At 35.0% G+C, this 19,754-nt stretch overlaps 2 protein-coding genes across 2 annotated transcripts; one reads left to right on the top strand and one right to left on the bottom strand.

Moving 5' to 3' along the window:
- The first annotated feature begins 5,633 nt into the window (after window positions 1–5,633).
- On the top strand, window positions 5,634–11,432 carry LOC125816639 (BEL1-like homeodomain protein 6). The gene is made up of 5 exons (XM_049496260.1): window positions 5,634–5,983; window positions 6,957–7,914; window positions 9,464–9,843; window positions 9,985–10,045; window positions 10,629–11,432. Exons 2-5 carry the CDS (start codon window positions 7,045–7,047, stop codon window positions 11,253–11,255), a joined length of 1,938 nt encoding a protein of 645 aa, XP_049352217.1. The 5' UTR covers window positions 5,634–5,983; window positions 6,957–7,044; the 3' UTR covers window positions 11,256–11,432.
- A 420-nt stretch (window positions 11,433–11,852) lies between these two features.
- LOC125816629 (protein CHROMATIN REMODELING 35-like) lies at window positions 11,853–19,754 on the bottom strand. Its single transcript, XM_049496246.1, has 7 exons — window positions 19,636–19,754; window positions 19,195–19,278; window positions 17,300–17,877; window positions 15,306–15,497; window positions 14,475–14,633; window positions 12,165–13,930; window positions 11,853–12,083 (listed from the first exon to the last, which is right to left on the bottom strand). Exons 2-7 carry the CDS (start codon window positions 19,271–19,273, stop codon window positions 12,080–12,082), a joined length of 2,778 nt encoding a protein of 925 aa, XP_049352203.1. The 5' UTR covers window positions 19,274–19,278; window positions 19,636–19,754; the 3' UTR covers window positions 11,853–12,079.

Below are 19,754 nucleotides of genomic sequence, written 5' to 3'. Positions count from 1 at the left end.
GTATATCTAATTTAGGCAAAAACTTACATAACAATAATTGATTGTAGGTATCAATTGTCATGTTTAAGAAAGTTATCCCTAGGATTATTCATAAAAAAAAGGATTATCATTCTAATTTTGTGGATTCTCCATCCACAACTCTAAATTTTAGCCATGTAAGTTCTTCTCGTTATCCGATTCAACTTGTGTCTTTGCTATTGAGCATTTTAAATTTAATCTGCAATCCTCATTTACACACTGAATAAAGAATCTGAAATGTATACAAATTTTGAGGGAATGAATACACGAATATGTATACATGAATGCAATGCATACATGAAGTGTTTGATTTTTTAATATGTATGCACTGTTTTTTTAATATGTATACACTGGAAGGGATAACATAGCTATAATTGTATACTAACATACTAAGTGAATGAATACACCATTCTTTTACCTATATACAATCATCAAGTATACAATTGGAATTTTTTTTTATCAAGTAACGAATAAAAAAACATATGAAAATACATAATTTACGTTTTTAGGTGGTTACGTATTGTATATATAATTTTTGATGTTTCCGTTATTTTTGTTGTTTAGTGATGATTGGTTATATGAGGAAAACAAAAAAAAACTACTTATTAAAATGTCATTATTAATTTGGGCCATTTTGTGCTTATTTTTTATTTGTCTATTAAATGCTAATTATTGTTGGGCTATTTATTGCTAATTATAACTATCAGTTGTATATATGTGTCATTTCCTCTAAAAAATAATTTTGTTAAAATATAAAATAGTAATATAATTTTCGTCAAAGAGGATTCAAATAAGCCCATTGACTCTAAGGGGTCGTTTGTACAATGATTAATAATGCAGGAATTAGGGACGCAGAGATTAGTAATGCAGGGAGTAGTAGTGCATGAATTATTAATGCAAATTTTATTTTATTTTATCAAATGTTTGGTTCATTATTTTCCACCTCATTTTGTGTTTGGATTAAAACTCTATAAAAAAAAAACCTCTTTTCAATATACCCTCAAATTATTATCAATTTTTCTATTTCATGTAATTGGGTCAAGATAGATAATTGCCGGACAATATTATTTTTTACGGCCTTCTAACTAGCTAATAGAAGAAAATTTTGTTCTCATGTTTGCTATTTTCTGACTTGAATATTATTTCTGGGTAAATAATTGTCATCTTAATAAATTGATCAATCGCAAAACGTCAATTTTCAATTTAAAAAAGATAGACCATCTACTTTTAAAACCGAAAAGACGGTAAACAATAGTAAAATCGAATAAGCCATGTACATTTACACATAAAAATTGCAAGTTGTAATTTTAATATGTATGCAATTTTAGAAATTGTTTAAAATACAAATAATTAGAAAACCACACACACACACATATATATCAACAAATAATACATTCATTAAGATCACAACGTTTTGTGGTGGTATATTTGACTTTTCAATTTTTAAATGTTAAACAACTTACATTTCAAATATTGTATTAAGATGTGTTGGATTTATTTTAGCAATAAACAACTCTCTAAATAATAAAATTTGTAAGCTAATTTATTTAAATAACTAAGTACAAATATAAACATAAAATCAAGAAAGTAAACAAAATGGTTAAAACTTAAAAGGATTTGAGGGTTATTTTTTTCTTTATATAGATTAATCTCATGATATTTATGTATCACTAATACTATCGAATAGAAGATAGTTATACATCCTATAATACCATATAGGACGTATAAGTTATAACTAATCCATAAATTAATTATACATAGACCCAAAATTCCTACCAAATATAACACTAAATAATATCATACATAATACATGAACTATTTTTTCTAATACTCCGTACCAAACGGTCCAAACTGACGCAAATTGGCCCTCAATTATACACATCAACCGAGCAGCCTGCATAGTACTTGCCTTCAACATAACACGAATTCACCTACATATATAGTAGTATTCTTGTTTTAACGGGTCCCAATATCTCACCAAGAAGTTTGAAATCGAAAATATTAATTACTTCTAATTAAATGAGACAAACTCCCCCCAGTAGGTAATCAAAAACACTATTTCCAATTGATTGCCGCCACGTGTTTAATCAATTTGGTTAAGTTATGAGTATTCATGTTAAGGTGGCCATGTTTTAAATTTTTTACATACTTATAATCCCGTTTTAGTTGAAAAACCGACAATCATATCAATAATTTAACAGAAATATTCAAGACAAAGTCATAGTGGTTTTATTTAATGTTTTTATTTGAATTTATAATAAGCTAAAATGCCGGCCTTTAGGCATATCTTAATTAAGGTGCATGAATTTATATAATGGTGTTTGGTATCAACACTCAACTAACTCTACTAAATTCATTTAATTAATTGCTTGTTTTAACCCTTTATATCAATAGATATGTATAGGTGGTGTGCTTCAATTGACAATATGCATTTGTTTTTTTCTACTACGTCATATTGTGGTAGTCTGATAGAGGAGAAATTAATCAGTGGATTTAAGTTATATATCCAATGATAATCTAAAGTTTTTTTTTTTACATTATCATAATAGCAAATTAGTGGAGCATCAATTTAACATGTTACCAAATTACTTATCATTATTAGATCCTTAACACGTACTTAGTATATAGAAGATGTTAATTGAGTTGTGTTTGGCTAACCAAAAAAATAAAAAACTTGAGTTACAACTCATATTATATACTGTCAAATTTTAAGAGTAGCTCGAACACATATTAATACATGATATTTCCATGTACAAAAAGTAACAAAAGTACAATATTATCTTAATCAAAATGATGGAGCTAGATAAAGTAGCAACCAGCAAGATGCTATAATGGGTCTCTAGATCACGTAATTAATTATCCAGTTAACTAATTTTAGTTGAAGCCGCCCTTTGCTACTTAATATTCGAGAAAAATATGTAATAAATATCTTAAAGTTCAATTAAATGTGATATTATCTAATTTTACACACCTTGGAGTTCTTGATTTATTGTCTTATTATTATGGAAGAAAAAGAGTGACAGAAAAATTACTGTAGTACTAATAATGACTCATTGATTGAAAAAGGATCTTCTTTAATCCCGTTTTGACTTGGCATGAATTTCAAAAGTTTGACAAATAGTACAAGAAAAAATTAATATGACCTCACTAGTACACAAATAATAATAAACAAATTTCACAAATAGGACTTTTATTTAATACTCTGATTAGTAACAAGGCTTCTTATAAATGAAATTGCTCCACCGTTAATTAAAAATCTCAAGTTCAAATCTCGTGAACATGAAAGTTCTTTCATATATAAAGAGTGTCGATCAACTCTTTAATAATATTTCAACTTGTTGATCCATGTTTATATATGTATTAAACTTAAAAAACTTTGGCCCCTCATGGTTAAAATTAAGGGGTCGTTTGGTACGATGGTGGGAATTGAAATATCTTATAGTGCAGATATTTTTGAGTTAAAATATGAGATTATTTTGTTGTAAGTTTGATTATGAGTATTAATTAGTTTCAGAATTATTATATTCCAAACTAATTATATGATGTAATTAGCTTATAGTTACACTTATGATATATCTCAACTTAATAACGATATGCTGAACAATCCCAAATCAAATATAAACCCTAAATTATATCTCAAGATTATTATCTACATCTCTCGTAAACATCTTAGGGAAGTTATGTATAGTGGATATTGCAACAAAACATACCTTCTATACATGCTTAAGATGAGAGGAACATAACAGAAACTTAGAAATAAAAATATACTAAAAGATAAGAAAAAGAAGCTAAGGCAGGTTTAATTTTAGGTCTACATACCAACTGGTAGTTAGAGATTGCACTCCTTAACCAAACATTAAATAATAATAATAATTGAAGAAACTAAAACTAACAAGTTAACAACAACAACAACAAAAAAGTTGAAGGATAAAAACCCCATTAAGGAAAAAAGATAGAGATTGAGGGTGTGTTTGGTATGAAGGAAAACATTTTCCGGAAAATGTTTTCCAATTTTCTCATGTTTGGTTGGGCTAAATGTTTTGGAAAATGTTTTCCAAATCAACTCATTTTCCTCAAATTTAAGGAAAATGACTTCCCTTCTAAACTTAAGGAAAACATTTTCCAAAACTCTCTTCCAACTTCAAATTACAATTATTTTTTTAAAAAAATCAATTTATTCCTCAAACCACCCCCCCCCCCCCAAAAAAAAAATAAAAAATTTAAAGCTTGTTTTTAAATTCAATTTTTTTACCCCATCCTCACCCCTACCCCACCCCCTCCCAAAAATATATTTAAAAATTATTTTTAAAAGATATTTCTAATTTCAATTTTGTATTTTTTACCCCCCACCACTACCCTCGCCCCCCCCCCCCCATCAACCCCCTATCAACCCCCAACCCCCTTCAAAAAGAAAAAAATTTAACTTTGTTTTTAAAAAATATTTCCAATTTCAAATTTTTATTTTTTCATCCCGATCCGCAATCACCCACCCCTTCTCCGGTCACCCCCACCCCCAAAAAAAAATTGAGTTTGTTTTAAAAAAATATTTACAAATTCAAATTTTCATTTTTTCACCCTACCCTCGACCCCACCCCCTCCCACAAAAAATTTAAGTTTGTTTTTAAAAAATATTTTTAATTTCAAAATTTTATTTTTTCACCCCTAGAACCCCCACCCACGCACCCATAAAAAAAAAAACTCAAGTTTGTTTTTAAAAAATATTTTCAATTTCAAAATTTTATTTTTTCACCCCCTACCCTCGACCCCCACCCACCCACCCACCCCCTACCAGCCCCCCACCCCCCTCCCCAAAAAAAATAAAAAATTTCAAGTTTGTTTTTAAAAAATATTTTCAATTTCAAAATTTCATTTTTTCACCCCTACCCTCGACCCCCACCCACCCACCCCCTACCAGCCCCCCACCCCCTCCCAAAAAAAAATAAAAAAATTCAAGTTTGTTTTTAAAAAATATTTTCAATTTCAAAATTTCATTTTTTCACCCCTACTCTCGACCCCCACCCACCCACCCCCTACCAGCCCCCCCCCACCCCCAAAATAAAAATAAAATTCAAGTTTGTTTTTAAAAAATATTTTCAATTTCAGTTTTTCACCCCTACCCTCGACCCCCATCCACCCACTCCCTACCAGCCCCTCCCCCCCCCCAAAAAAAAAAAATTTTAAGTTTGTTTTTCAAAAATATTTTCAACTTCAAAATTTCAATTTTTCACTCCTACCCTCGACCATCCCCCCCTTCACCCACCCCCCAAAAAAAATTTAAGTCTGTTTTTAAAAACTATTTTCAATTTCAAAAATTATTTTCTACTCTAGTAAAAATAAAAGATATTTCTCAAAAATATTTTTCATTCATAAATCAAACACTAAAAATCTTTTCCGAAAAATATTTTCTACTCACCAACCAAACATGAGAAAATAAGTCAAAAATCAACTTGTTTTCCTGGAAAACATTTTCCATGGAAAACATTTTCCTTCATACCAAACACACCCTGAAAGTGAAAGTTCATAATTTTTCCTAGGAAAGGTTTTTTTTTTTTTTTTCTTGATAAAGAACATTATTTGGAGCTTTCATGTAGATATAGAGAGAGAAAGAAAAGTGAATTTAGAGAGAGATGTGTACACGTGTGATATTTTGTATGGTTCTGTGAAATTCTCACGTGTGAAAATATAGATAAAATGATGGATAGAGAATATATGATAAGTTACAAGAGTACTACAGGAGTGATGATTTCTTGTACTACTACTTTGTATTAAAGATTTAATTTTTCTTTTCATTTATTTTTGGGGTCTTTGAAGTTTCTTATTTTTTGGTCATTTTGATTTGTTTTATGCCTGAGAATTAGAAAAAAATATGATAATTTGAGTATAGGGATCAGATTTTTTGTTTTCAATTTGGTCAATTGAAGCTTTTCTGTTCCCCAGAGAAGACATAAATATTGCAGGTTTTCAGGTAAAAGATTAGTATTTATACTTAAATATTTTCTCTATTTTGACTTTGTTCACAAAACAAATGGATTCTTGTCAGTGGCAAGTAAAGAAGAAAAGAAATAGTACTACATAATAGTAGTAGTAATTTAGTAATTCCCAATTTGTTGCTTTCATGTTACTGTTGTTATTTGGAAATTTTACTAGCTCTTTGATATCTGAATTTTCAATTTTATTGGTATTAGTTAGATTCACTATCTTGTAATCCTCTCCCCCCCAATTATATTTTTTTTATAAAAAAAGTGACTATTATTGGGAAATGGTTGCTGCTGAATTTTATTATTGAATGGGTTCAGATTTCAGAAAAGATTATGTTGTTACAGGGTTTATTTTTGTTTAATGGATTCTCAACTTTTTGGTATGGATAATTTGTTTTGTTGTCTGCTTAGGCTTGGAGTTTTGGAAGGTATAAGAATTGGGAAAGATGGGTGTTTCAATATGTTATTGGTTATTATTAATGTTTGAGTTGATTTTTAATTTCTCTATAGGTAGGGGTAAGGTCATCGTATATCCTACCCTTCCCAGACTCCATTTGCGTTATTATGTTGTTGTTAGTTGGGTTTGAATTTTGATTGGAAATCGCTTTAATTTTACTGAAGAGCATGTAAAAGTGAAGCATATATAAATAAACATGTGCAGCAGTTGCAACAGATTTTGATGTTTGACATTCGTCGTTGTCTTTGATCATGTTTTCGGATCATCTTCCTAGAGTTTGAAATTGGCAAATCGTGTAAAACATGGATAAGAGTTCAACCAATACAGCAAACAACAACAAGATACCCAAAATATAATTACAAGTAGAGTCTGGGGAGGGTAGAATATACGCAGAGCTTATCCCTACCAATGTGTTAACTAATTAATTTCATGTTTCTACATAGTTTAGTGACATAGTGCTCGTCATTTTCATGTCAATGAAATCTTTACCTTTCTGTTTGCAGGAGTTTGTAATTTGATAGTCAACCTTGTATTTGAAACTCGATAGTTAATCATCTCCAAGTAAAAAGGTTATTGAGAAAAGTACCACAGATGGCGACTTATTTTCCTAGTCCAAACAATCAAAGAGATGCTGATCAGACATTTCAATATTTTAGGCAATCTTTGCCTGAGTCTTATTCAGAAGCTTCAAATGCTCCAGAAAACATGATGGTATTCATGAACTATTCTTCTTCTGGGGCATATTCAGATATGTTGACGGGTACTTCCCAACAACAACACAGCTGCATCGATATCCCATCTATAGGAGCCACGTCTTCCAACACATCCCAACAAGAAATATTGTCAAATCTTGGAGGATCGCAGATGGGGATTCAGGATTTTTCTTCATGGAGAGATAGCAGAAATGAGATGCTAGCTGATAATGTCTTTCAAGTTGCACAAAATGTGCAGGGTCAAGGATTATCCCTCAGTCTTGGCTCCAATATACCATCTGGAATTGGAATTTCACATGTCCAATCTCAGAATCCTAACCAAGGTGGCGGTTTTAACATGTCCTTTGGAGATGGTGATAATTCCCAACCAAAAGAACAAAGAAATGCAGATTATTTTCCTCCGGATAATCCTGGAAGGGACTTGGATGCTATGAAAGGGTATAATTCTCCATATGGTACGTCGAGTATTGCAAGGACCATTCCCAGCTCGAAGTATTTGAAAGCAGCTCAATATTTGCTTGATGAGGTTGTTAGTGTCAGAAAGGCCATCAAGGAGCAAAATTCTAAGAAAGAGTTGACAAAGGATTCCAGAGAGTCTGATGTGGACTCAAAAAATATATCATCAGATACTCCTGCAAATGGGGGTTCAAATTCTCATGAGTCCAAAAACAACCAAAGTGAACTTTCACCTACCGAGAAGCAAGAAGTGCAGAACAAACTGACCAAACTTCTGTCAATGCTGGATGAGGTATGACCCATGGAAAATATTTTTTTGTGTATCAATTTTGGTGGTTTTCGAGGTTCTAATCCTCTTCATCACAAATTTTATTTTCTTATTTCAATTGATAATTGCGTAAAAGGAGTCAAAGTAGTGGCTGCAGTAGGTTAAGAACTTCTTCGACGGTCCACTTTCATCTTTCCGTTGACTAACTTGTCTGAGAGGACCTTTAACTGTGATGAAATAGATATACTATTATCTGACACAGGAAATTACCATGAATAAAGCATATTATCTGATGGAACTTCAACGAGTAACTTCGACTTCCATACAGCATTTAGAAAGCTGTTCTTACATATATTTTCATGAATTTGATAATACAATAACTTAGTTTTCTTCATAGGGATACTAATAGAGTGTTAACTGTTATAACTTATAACAGTATCATTACTATATTTCCAATGGGTGGCTTCTCTAAAATGGCAAAGTTAATGATTATAAGGCATGACTAACTGCAGTATAATATAAGATGTACTCTTGGGTCCTCAGATTTACCTGGAGATGTTGGCAATGATGGTTGAAGAAATCTGCACCAAGGAATTGTTAATTCAAAAACAGCTACAGTTATTTATTTTCCTTTCCCCCCTCCCTTTCTTTTCTTCCTGCTGCTAGAATGACACTAAAAGTGTAGTTTGGTAGCTAATCTCAGTGGCATAAATTTGTGGAAAGGCCTGCAAAATGTTCAGTTTCTTGAGCACATGATGGAAACATGGGTGATACCATGGTGTTGTATCTATCTTGGGAAAATAGTCAATTCCTAGTGTAGGATAATGGTTATTTATGTTAAGTTACAATAACATACAGTGTAATCCCACAAGCGGGGTCTGGTAAGGGTAGTGTGTACGCGCAGACCTTGCCTCTACCTTGGGAGGTAGAGAGGTTATTTGTGTTCAGTTAATGAAGGGAATTTCTAGTATATTGGCATCCTTCTTTTTACTTGTCCACTTCTGTCAGAGTTTCTAGTAATTAAGTTTATGAATGCACTGATGGTACTGAGAGTTCACAATTAGGCTGCAGTTTATACCTTTGTAGCAGGTATTATTCCTGAATGTATATTCTTCCTTCAATTGCTCTAGTACGTGTCTAGATTTGTAATTTAGGGGCAAACATCAAGAATAAAAGAGAGTTCTGAGATTTGCATATTGAAGACATGACCTTAGATAGGAAAATGTAGAGGTCGGGTAAGGATAGAAGGGTATAGGTAGCCAAGCGTTGTAGTATTAGGTAGTATAGGCGTAGTATGTTTTTCTCCTAATTTTCGCTATTACCTGTTGTTTCATTTGTTCGGTTGATCTTGCTATTTTGCTGTCAATTTTTTCTTTTTATCATGATATTGCATTTATATTTTGAGCCAAGGGTCCATCAGAAACAAACCTCTCTACCCCACAAAGGTAGGGATAAGGTCTGTGTACATCCTACTCTCCCCAGACCCCACTTGTGGGATTACACTGGTATGTTATTGTTGTTGCCATCTGTAATTTGCATAAAGTGGAAGTTGAACTATGGTGTATTGTCTCAGATTGATAGAAGGTACAGACAATACTATCATCAGATGCAAATAGTGGTTTCATCATTTGATGTGGTAGCTGGAGAAGGAGCAGCTAAACCATACACAGCTCTTGCACTCCAGACAATTTCCCGACACTTCCGTTGCTTGCGTGATGCAATCTGCGATCAGATTCGAGCATCACGAAGAAGTCTTGGAGAGCAAGATGCTTCAGAAAACAGCAAAGCGATTGGAATATCACGCCTGCGTTTTGTGGATCAGCATATTAGACAGCAGAGAGCCCTGCAGCAGCTTGGTATGATGCAACAACATGCCTGGAGGCCTCAGAGGGGATTGCCTGAAAGCTCTGTTTCAGTTTTGCGTGCTTGGCTCTTTGAGCACTTTCTTCATCCGTAAGTTGATAATTTAGACAGCATCTAGCACACGCTATTAAGCTTTTTCTTGAATTTGTATTGTTAGGAGACTTCAGTCATCCAATTTATCCCCTTAAAAGAACTTTGGTCATCTAATTTGTAATTGTTTCTCTTTTCCAGCTACCCGAAAGATTCTGACAAAATTATGCTAGCAAGGCAAACTGGCTTAACGAGAAGTCAGGTATTAAGGTCTTTCTGACATATTTTCTTCAGCATGTGTATTTTTGTATCTGGAACATTTTCCATTAGTCTTACTTTAGTGAGTACATTTATCCTATTTTGAACCTACAGAACTCAGGCACATGGATTATTCCATACATCGGATTAACTTAAAGGATGGTCTGGAAACTGGTGCCAAATTTTTTGTTCATGCAAAGAGTGTATACACATGTTGAAACTTCACTTTTCTTACCATGAGCACCGTAAAATGCTGAGTTTGTATAAAATATTTAGATGTTCATTCGTTTCTTAAGAATGATTGGTTTTAACAGACGGGAAATTTACTGAAGATGAGTTCTAAAATTTTAAGTCAACTGAATCATGTGGCAGAGGGCTCCTTCCTGCATCAGTACAGTAACACAAAGTTCTTAAATTTGACTTTTGTGCACTGAACAAAGTCAATAGTTTCTTAAAGAAAAGTTCATTTGGTTCAAAAATAGCAGGCATTTGCCAATCACAAAAATCATATGCATTTGGTCCATTTGTGTTAATGGACATTTGGTCGTGGCTCAATATTTCATTGATGAATGGGTGTCATGTTTCAGGTATCAAATTGGTTCATAAATGCACGGGTGCGTCTTTGGAAACCCATGGTTGAGGAAATGTACAAAGAAGAGGCTGGTGATGCTAAAATAGACTCAAATTCTTCATCGGATGTTACCCCCAGACTTGCAACAAAAGACTCAAAAGTTGAAGCAAGAGGAGAATTGCACCAGAATGCAGCTTCAGAATTTGAGCAGTACAATAGTGGCCAAATCCTGGAGTCAAAATCTAACCATGAAGCTGATGTAGAAATGGAGGGAGCAAGTAATGCAGAAACTCAAAGTCAATCTGGAATGGAAAATCAAACAGGCGAACCCCTGCCTGCTATGGATAATTGCACCCTTTTTCAGGACGCATTTGTTCAAAGCAACGATAGATTCTCAGAATTTGGTAGTTTTGGAAGTGGAAATGTACTACCCAATGGAGTTTCACTTACATTGGGGCTGCAGCAAGGTGAAGGAAGCAACCTACCTATGTCCGTCGAGTCTCACGTTAGTTATGTACCATTAAGGGCAGATGACATGTATAGTACAGCACCTACTACTATGGTCCCTGAAACAGCAGAATTCAACTGCTTAGATTCTGGGAATAGGCAGCAACCATTTTGGCTCCTACCATCTGCTACATGATTTTATATATGTGTTGTAGAATTAAACTGCAAGTTTTTAGTACATTGGATGCTTAGTTTGAAGCTTACAGTAACAGTCTCATTGATCACTGTTGTAATATATCAAATTATTGGTTGGGTATTAGTTGTTAAAATCTGTAAAGTCTGTAAAAGGTGTGAAAGATGTTATAATTTTTGATAGGTGGAGTTTATTATATAGTCAATCCCAATTATTGACGCGTAACTGTTGTAGTTTAGTTGGGAATTTGTTATATACTACATTTTCTTATATCTTACCCTCAACCTAGTTCCACACAGTCTCTTCTTCTTTTTTTATCCCCAAGCAGAAGTTTGAGAGACAGGTCCATACCAAATCTTGTGTTTCCACTGTTTACCAAGAGGGTTAGGATAAGATTTCATGGTGATAGATCTCTCTCTGTTGATCAAGCTTAATAAACCACATGATTCAAACCAGTCCTTTCGAGGCGCAAAATAATAACAACGAGAGTGGGGAGCAATAGCAAAGGAACCTTGGTGAAAGGTCTACTAATTTCATTTCAGATTTCTATCTCTAGCATCTTTTAGAGAATAATGCTAAAGAGAAGGCGCAATGAAGAGATTTAAACAAAACAAGAAGTTTTAGAAATGGAAAAATATTTACAATCAGTTTGAACTTCGACATAATTTGAACAAAACTAATTGTCAGATAGTTAGCATGCAGTCTGCAACTAATAACACAACATTTCCTGTCAGATCTCTAAAGCTTTCAATGGCATAATGGATCCACCATTTGTTAGACGACCACATCTGCACTTGAGGAGCTGTTTGATACTTTTCAATCACTATCTACCTGAAAGTGAAGAAAGAAATCAGAAATAAACGTCAAAATAACATAGTAAGTTTTCATTAGGAGGAAGTAGCTCTCACTGACCTTTTGTACAGAGCCACCAAATCTTCATTAAGACGTGATGATTCCAAGAACAAATCTTCACAGTTGTTGATATCGACAGTCTCCATCTCAAAATCGGGCTGAGCATAATCCTCACTCCACTCGAACCATAACTTTGCAATAGACTCCTTTTTAAAACAAGTTGCATGATCTTCCTCCTCAGGTGACTCTGAGGCCACCAATCTGTAAGTGTATACTTTCCTCTCCTGCCCTGGTCGGAATGCACGTCCTATTGCTTGACGGGTTACTGATGGGTTGAGATGCACATCCAAAATGATAATTCGCGATGCACCAACAAGTGATATTCCTTCACCACATGCCTTAATTGAACCAAAGAAAACACGAGCATCCGGTGAAGTGTTAAATCGCTCCATTGAGGACTCCCTGACGTCCCCGTCTGTATCACCAGTGATCATAAATAATTCCTTCCCCAAACTGTAACCCTTAGTCTTAACAGTCAACCTCTCCAAGAATTTCAAAGGCAGGAGGTATTGGCTAAACACTAGCATTTTTTCACCTTTTGTTTCACACAGCTGCAGCAGATTCAGGTAGAATTTGGCCTTCACTCCTTCCCTCAATTCCAAATTCTCTAATAGAGTATCAATCTTCTCTTCATCAACTCTATCTTTAACAGAACAGTTTCTTGAAAGGCTCTTCAATTGTGGGTGCACATACAGTGCACTTCCTTCAGAGCTGATTTTGAACTTCCTTCCCAGTTTTTTCAGCTCTGCAACTTCACTTTTCTGCTTAGGATGGAGCTTTAGAAGGACAGTGTAATCCACCAATCCTGGAAGTTCTTCGAGGAAATCTCCCTTGTAATAATGAAGCACTTTTTCGGTCATTTTCCGCAGACCTAGTATAACAGCACTCTTCCTTGAGAAATTGTCATCCTTTAACAGTGTATGCTCCACCAGCTCATAAAAATCATTGTCATTACTTTTCTTCAGGAGGTTCCTTCTATTTGAGCTTGCCACTTTGCTTAGGATTGTCCTTTTAATGCTTCTGGATGTTTCCAGCTTGAGAAATTTTGGACGCACAAGGTTCAGAATGTTAAAGACCTCTTTAACATGATTTTGGTATAATGTGCCAGAAAGCACCACCTTCAGGCGTGTCTGGACCTTCTCAAGTGAAGTCAAAACATCAGTGTCTTGGTTGCGCGGAGTGTGCCCTTCATCAAGAATGAGAATTGACGGGCACTTCAGCAGAATCTCCTGACAAGCAGCTGCAGTCGCACTACCAACATTGTCACACACAATTGTTGAGAACTGCTTATAGCCTAGAAACAGAACACTTCTTTCCTGTGACCATTGCTTCAGAACTTCCAATTGTTGAGATCTATTATCCGCTTTTACTGAGTAGAAGTCATAGAGGGGAATTTCATCCACCTGCCACCTCAAGAATTCTTTCTTCCATGTACCTAAGATTCCTCTAGGTAACACAACCAAAGGCCTAGCTCTATCATTATTAGCCATGAAGCTTTGTAGGAAGCTGATTATCATGAAAGTCTTGCCAGATCCAGGGGCGTGAGCCATGATACAGCCTCCTTTATCTCTCAACAAGTTGCTAACAAGAAAATTAAATCCCTCAACTTGGTGAGATTTCATTTGTTTCCTATGTCTTGGATGAACACAAATTTCAGTCATATCAATGTCATCAGATGGAATGATGCCATCAGGGAGGAGATCAGTAGGCCCTATATCCTTTACCGACCGACCTTCGTAGTGATATGTTCTTGTACTCCTGGCAGCCTGTTAAAAAAATCAAAATTATGCCCTTGAAAAAAATTCCAGATACTTGGACTAAAAGACATCTAATTAAGTCAATGATTTGTATTAAACCTGCCCAAAATGTTACCTCAAGAGTTGTTAAGGCAGGGTCACAACAATGAGCTAATCAAAGCTTTTGATAACTTAACCACCTCCCAGAAAATTCTTGTTCAACACCCATATCACTTGTGAAAGAAGCCATACAATTTCTACTTTAGTAACAAAATCATCATTCATTTCCTTCTGATGTTGTAGTTTTCTAAAAATATAAAAAGTTCAATTTTCTAGTGAATGAAATACCAAAAAATGTGCACTCCTTGGACAATCGAAGACGACAACAAACTAGGTGACACCAAATGACAGATGTTACACAACATAATATCAGTCAAAAGCAGTTCAGATGATTTAGCAACCAAACAGTTAACACAGAATAATCATGATCAATGCACTAATTTTTTTCCATGCTTCTAAAAGGCGTAAAGAACAAGATCCAAAGCAAAAGATGATCTAGGATTGACAGCCAGACCTTCAAATACTGAAATTCTATGATGGTTTCAATACTTCTCTTAATGACTCCACATATACGACACACGTAACCAATATCATCTTTCAAGATGAAGGAATGATCACACTCGTCCTCCTCTTCAACTGTATGCTCATCTGGTGAAGGTTCAGCAGCAACATCCTATTTTACATGCAACAGAGTTCAAATATTAATATTAATATAAATATCTGATTGGCAGGAAAGAATCAATTTAGATAAACAGAAAGGTAAACGGTTGACTCTAAACATTAGAAGAAATACTCTCTTTAAATTGCAACAGCAAGTGTGTTTTGATGTGATCAAATGTACAAACAACTCCACGTGTGGTTTAAAAAATCAACTGTAGGGTGATTTGGTAAATAGATAAATGCTGATACAGCAAATGTTTCTTAAAGATGCTACCAGAAAGGCACTGCAAGCAATATATTCTAATATGATTTCAGAAGTGCATACAGATTACAGTGCTAAACATCAAGGATGCATTTGAAAGTTGGAGCAACTGGAATGTTGATAGCCTTTTCTGATGAAGTGATATGCCTATAAAAATTGCATGCTCAGGCTTAAAATCTTAGCAGGGAAAATAATGGTACATAATAAACAATGGAAACACCCAAAAGAAGCTGATAAACTAGAATTATCTGCACAAAGAATTATCAAGTCTGTCCTAAATTGCTAGAAATTATCCAGAACACACTTTAATCTCACATATATAGTGGCAAGAATCTAGCAACGAAGAGAATTTTTCATGGCTATATTGGTCAAAATTATCAAAGTTCTGATTGTGGAGCGGGATACGATATCAAGTAAATGTACCTTTGAGAATTCAAGAGCAAATGACATCTCATTCCATATGTCTGTCAAACCTTCATCAGGCTGTTCGGCACCGTCATCAATCTCGTCATCATCTTCTACACCGACATAAACACCTTTATCTTTCTCTAATTCAGCTTCGCCAGCAAGGCTTACAGCTTCTACCGAAATCTGTCTTTCACCATAATCCCTGCCCTGCATTATTCAGAAAGTTTTGCAAAGCATAAGAAATATGACTGGATAAAAATGACACAAGGACCTCAGATCAATCATAAACAACAATATATAAAGCAAGATGGTGTTGCATTCTTTTTTGATTGGCCCTCAATTAATCTGTAATATCACTATTGAGAGGAAGGAGAAGTGGGTTTGGAGGAGAAAAGAGCAGTATTGACTGAACATGTTAAAGTGTCCTAGACTCCTTCTAAAAGGGAGAAGGATCTCAAGTTAAAGAAGATTTTCCGCGTATTCTGCAGCTCTAGGAGCGAAGAAGCGAAAGGGGAAGAGTTAACAATCAATTGCTTTGTGGTGATAACCCTTTCAAGTTCAACTTCCACCCACTCTTTGCTATCTTAGGAATAATGGAGGCATTGGGTGCAGGGGGGAGAAGAGCACTAAGGATCACTTGTGTTGTGGGAATAGAAAAAATACATAAATCACCCCCTAAAATTGTGCGGAGAAGTCATCATATATTTAGGAGAAATAAAGGAAAATTTTCAGCCCGATCTTTTTACTAGATGTTATTGAAACAAGATGAGCCTAGACGCAGAAATTGGCCTTGGAATCTAATTTGGAAAACGCTAGCTCCACCTTAAGTGACTTGTTTAGAGTGGGTTGCAGCTTAGACTCTTGTATAACACAAGATCATCTACAAAGAAGACGGCTTAACGTATGTAACGGATGTGCTATGTGTGAACAGGCCGTTGAATCAGTTAGTCACACCTTCATTCACTGCAATTTGACCTGGCATGTATGGAATATGTTCTTTAATCTTTATGGAATGCAGTGGGTGATGCCTAGGAATGTGGAGCAACTGCTTTATAGCTGAAATGGACAGAAGACTGAGAAACTAAAAAGAAATTTAGACGAGTATAGAATAATATTCTGTTGTGTGTATTGTGGGCTATATGGGTAGAATGGAATAGGAGGATGTTTGAAGTTTTATGATTGTGATTGCATTTCTCATGTTACATAAAAATATATCCAGAATTTATATTGCTAGAGTATAAGGAAAGATGAACTGATATATGTGATATCCTCGAACTTATGGACCCCATGAAGGCTTAGAAGGAGCACGCCATTTGCACCAACATCTTTTGTAAAACTCCGGTAACTCCTTGGTACTGTTTATAGATAATATTTTACCTTTCATTAAAAAACAAGTCTGCTACTAGGTGTACAGGCCAAGAGTGATAGTTCTTAAGAAATAATTTCCTGAGCTCAAGATCACAGAGAACAGGGAAAAACTCAGTATTCATCACCAAGAAATCATAATGATCTGGTGTTCATCAGACTAGTATAGCAGTAATTAGCAAATGACCTTTCACAGCTCTGCAACTTTACCCTCAGTTGACCTCCATAATGTAGGACTAAAACTCAATACCAAATGTAATTAGCAACTGAATTTATTGGGATAGGAAACATCAACACACAATTCAAGACAGCTTAACTTAAATATGCTCTCTCAGACGGTCAAGAGTGTCTAACAAAGTTCCCAACAATCCTATATTAAACACACCTCACAGATTTTCCAGACATATTTTGAGTTCTTATTGGATCAAATGCAGGACGTAACATGATCGATTTGTCAATCAATACATTAGAGAGAGTCTCTTTCTCAATCATCCACTAGATAGTCTAAACACTATAATATTTATGCACACATATAGGTATTTTCAAACTTCCTATTCCTTTTTTAGCCTAGAGATGCCACATATTTATATTAAATCGTGAGATTAACTCAATCAGGTAAGATTTAACATTCTCGAATGACTTACCATAAAATCCTTAATTTGGAAATCAATAGCAGCATTCTTCAAGGGCATCCCCTGGAATGGAGAAATGGGGTTTATCTGAGAGTGTATTCCCTGGGATAGAGAAATAGTTTCCTTCTGAGTGTCTTCGTCATCTGAATCAATAATAACCAGAAGCTCAGCTGAAGGTAAACATGCAGAAATCATTGGCCCCGAAGCAATGTTGTTAGTTTCCTGTCCATCCTCCAAGTCAATCACAGCGGGGGAAGGCTGATTTCCCTTGAAAGCCCATTCACAGTTCCTTTCCCATTCCAAGACTTTGTTGGGAAGTGAATGGTCACTTGCATAACAAGAGTTCACTAACTTCATTCGCCGCACAATAAGGTCCTCAATATCTCTGGTGACACTTCCAAATTTGCCGGAATCTAACACTTTGAGCAAGTCAGGAACTGCAAAAGTTTCGGAGCGGTTGGCAACTCTTGAAGACCCCTTTTCTTTTCCATGTTCGCATTCTTCCCGCCAACTAGTGGCAGCAGCAGTAGGGCTACTCTGGTTTTTACTTTCATCAAATTTCATCTTTTTTATCCCCTTGGAAAACAAATCTGTTCCACGTATAAAAGTTTAATCACAAGGCATGAGAGTAGAAGACAGGATGACAATGGAATATATGACAAGGTGAGGGTAGGGATTGCGTACATCCTACCCTCCCCAGACCCCACTTGTGGGATTACACGGACTTTGTTGTTGTTGTTGATATGCATGAATAAACAGAATTCAAATGCATTACTCGCTACAATTTTTTCACGCAAATGGGACTAACTATTCTACTCTTTGCATTGTACTATATTCCTTTTAGCATCGTGCCAATATGAAGTCCACCTCTTTAAAAGGATGATTTCAATGTGTTTTGTAACTAATAAAAGTTAAGTGGAATGCACAGTAACATTTCTTACTCTTTCATTTCGATTTAAAGATCCACCACTTATAGCTCATGCAAAAATAAATATCCACTTTGTAAAGAGAACTTAAAACATCGCAGGATATCCACTTTATCTTCTCCATACAACTACTTCTCTCATTTGCTCAACAAATACAAATGATTCAAATGTTCAAACTCCTCACTCAATCTCTAGGCAAAGTCAAATTTAAAATATTCAATCTGAACAAATGAAGAATATAACTTAACCTCCATTATGCTCCCAAAAGACAAGTCAGTATTTGGTGCACAAAATCTATGTTGCTTGTACTCTTTAAAAATGTCACTGGGTGTGCATTGTATCCTCCAAAAATGTGTCACTCCCTTCAGAAGTAGTGCATTTTTGGAGGATCCAAGACAAGTGTGTTAGCATTTTTGCAGAGTTTGAGCAACATAGCACAAACCCATAACAAATACTCCAATTCGAACAATTTTACTTTTCTAGTTCTTTCCTACTAATCATGTCATGTCAAAATTAAGTTATAAAATGGGATGGAAGGAGTATTACTTGATTTCTCCACTAAACTCAACGTAAAAATTAAGTCAAATTATTTACTCTTAATGCAGTCTCTATCTTCACTGGGTATGATGATGTTGATGTTGTTGTAATGGAGTCTCTATCTATGTAAGATACCCATAGATCTTGCCTTGGTCCAGCTAAATGAGAGGGTTGTGGTGAGTTGATGACCAGTGTAAAAATGGCTAAATTAAAATGAATAATCAATTGAATATAGACCTAAATAGGGACCATTCATATGGTCGACCCAACTAATATGGGGCTGATACATGATTGATTGACTGATTGATTTTAACTTTTAACAAAGGTGCGAGACAAACTAGGTCTTGTTTAATGCCACACAGTGAGTACATAGAAAGACCCTCTTACACATTTGTGTATAATTGATAGTATGGGTATCCGGAGGGGGAAAATAGGGGAATCTACCTCTGGGGCTGTACGGCTGAGACCTTTTCGCCATTGAGTTAGCAAAATTGTTCCGCCATCCTTCAGTTGCTAAGTCCATTTTCACTTTAATTCGACAAAAAAGACAAAATATCAACACAATGTCGCTAATAATTTCTAACTGAAAAACACACATGCATGACAAAATGTCAACACAGGACATCCCCATCTGTACCAATGGATGCATGATCAAAACCCCATCACAACCCATCATTCAAATTTACTTTTATTAAAAGAAAAAACACTCACTATTTGTAAAACGCAGCGATGAATAAAATTTGAAGCGAAAATGAAATTTTGGAGAAAAATAGTCAGTAATTTGAGCAGAAAAAAAAGGGGGGTTTTACAGAAAGAGAATCTGATTCGGATAGGAGTTAGGTAGCGGATGAAGCTTCAATTTGAAGAAATCAATTTTGAACAAACCTGAGGAGTTACTGGTAGAGTAGACTGATGAAGAAAAATAGCTGAGATTTGCAGGTGACAGAAGGCGTTGGCACTTGGCTGAAAATGGTACCGTCGACTATTCTCTCACTCACAGGCCC

The sequence above is a fragment of the Solanum verrucosum genome, unplaced genomic scaffold (assembly GCF_900185275.1).
Source record: "Solanum verrucosum unplaced genomic scaffold, falcon-dt-bn FXZP01000261.1, whole genome shotgun sequence".
Lineage (NCBI taxonomy): Eukaryota > Viridiplantae > Streptophyta > Magnoliopsida > Solanales > Solanaceae > Solanum > Solanum verrucosum.
The sequence above is the reverse complement of the archived record's forward strand: the minus strand, read 5'-3'. Positions and strand labels throughout refer to the sequence as shown.

Bases quoted from the DNA above. Each gene is read 5' to 3' on its own strand.
- LOC125816629 (XM_049496246.1), bottom strand. From the start codon at position 19,273: ATGGACTTAGCAACTGAAGGATGGCGGAACAATTTTGCTAACTCAATG. The intron at 15,498-17,299 runs GTAAGTCATTCG...TGAATAATGCAG, and splicing joins TCCAAATTAAGGATTTTATG to GGCAGGGATTATGGTGAAAG. The intron at 13,931-14,474 runs GTCTGGCTGTCA...TTTTTTTAACAG, and splicing joins TAGAATTTCAGTATTTGAAG to GCTGCCAGGAGTACAAGAAC.
- LOC125816639 (XM_049496260.1), top strand. From the start codon at position 7,045: ATGGCGACTTATTTTCCTAGTCCAAACAATCAAAGAGATGCTGATCAG. The intron at 7,915-9,463 runs GTATGACCCATG...GTATTGTCTCAG, and splicing joins TTCTGTCAATGCTGGATGAG to ATTGATAGAAGGTACAGACA. The intron at 9,844-9,984 runs GTAAGTTGATAA...TCTCTTTTCCAG, and splicing joins TTTGAGCACTTTCTTCATCC to CTACCCGAAAGATTCTGACA.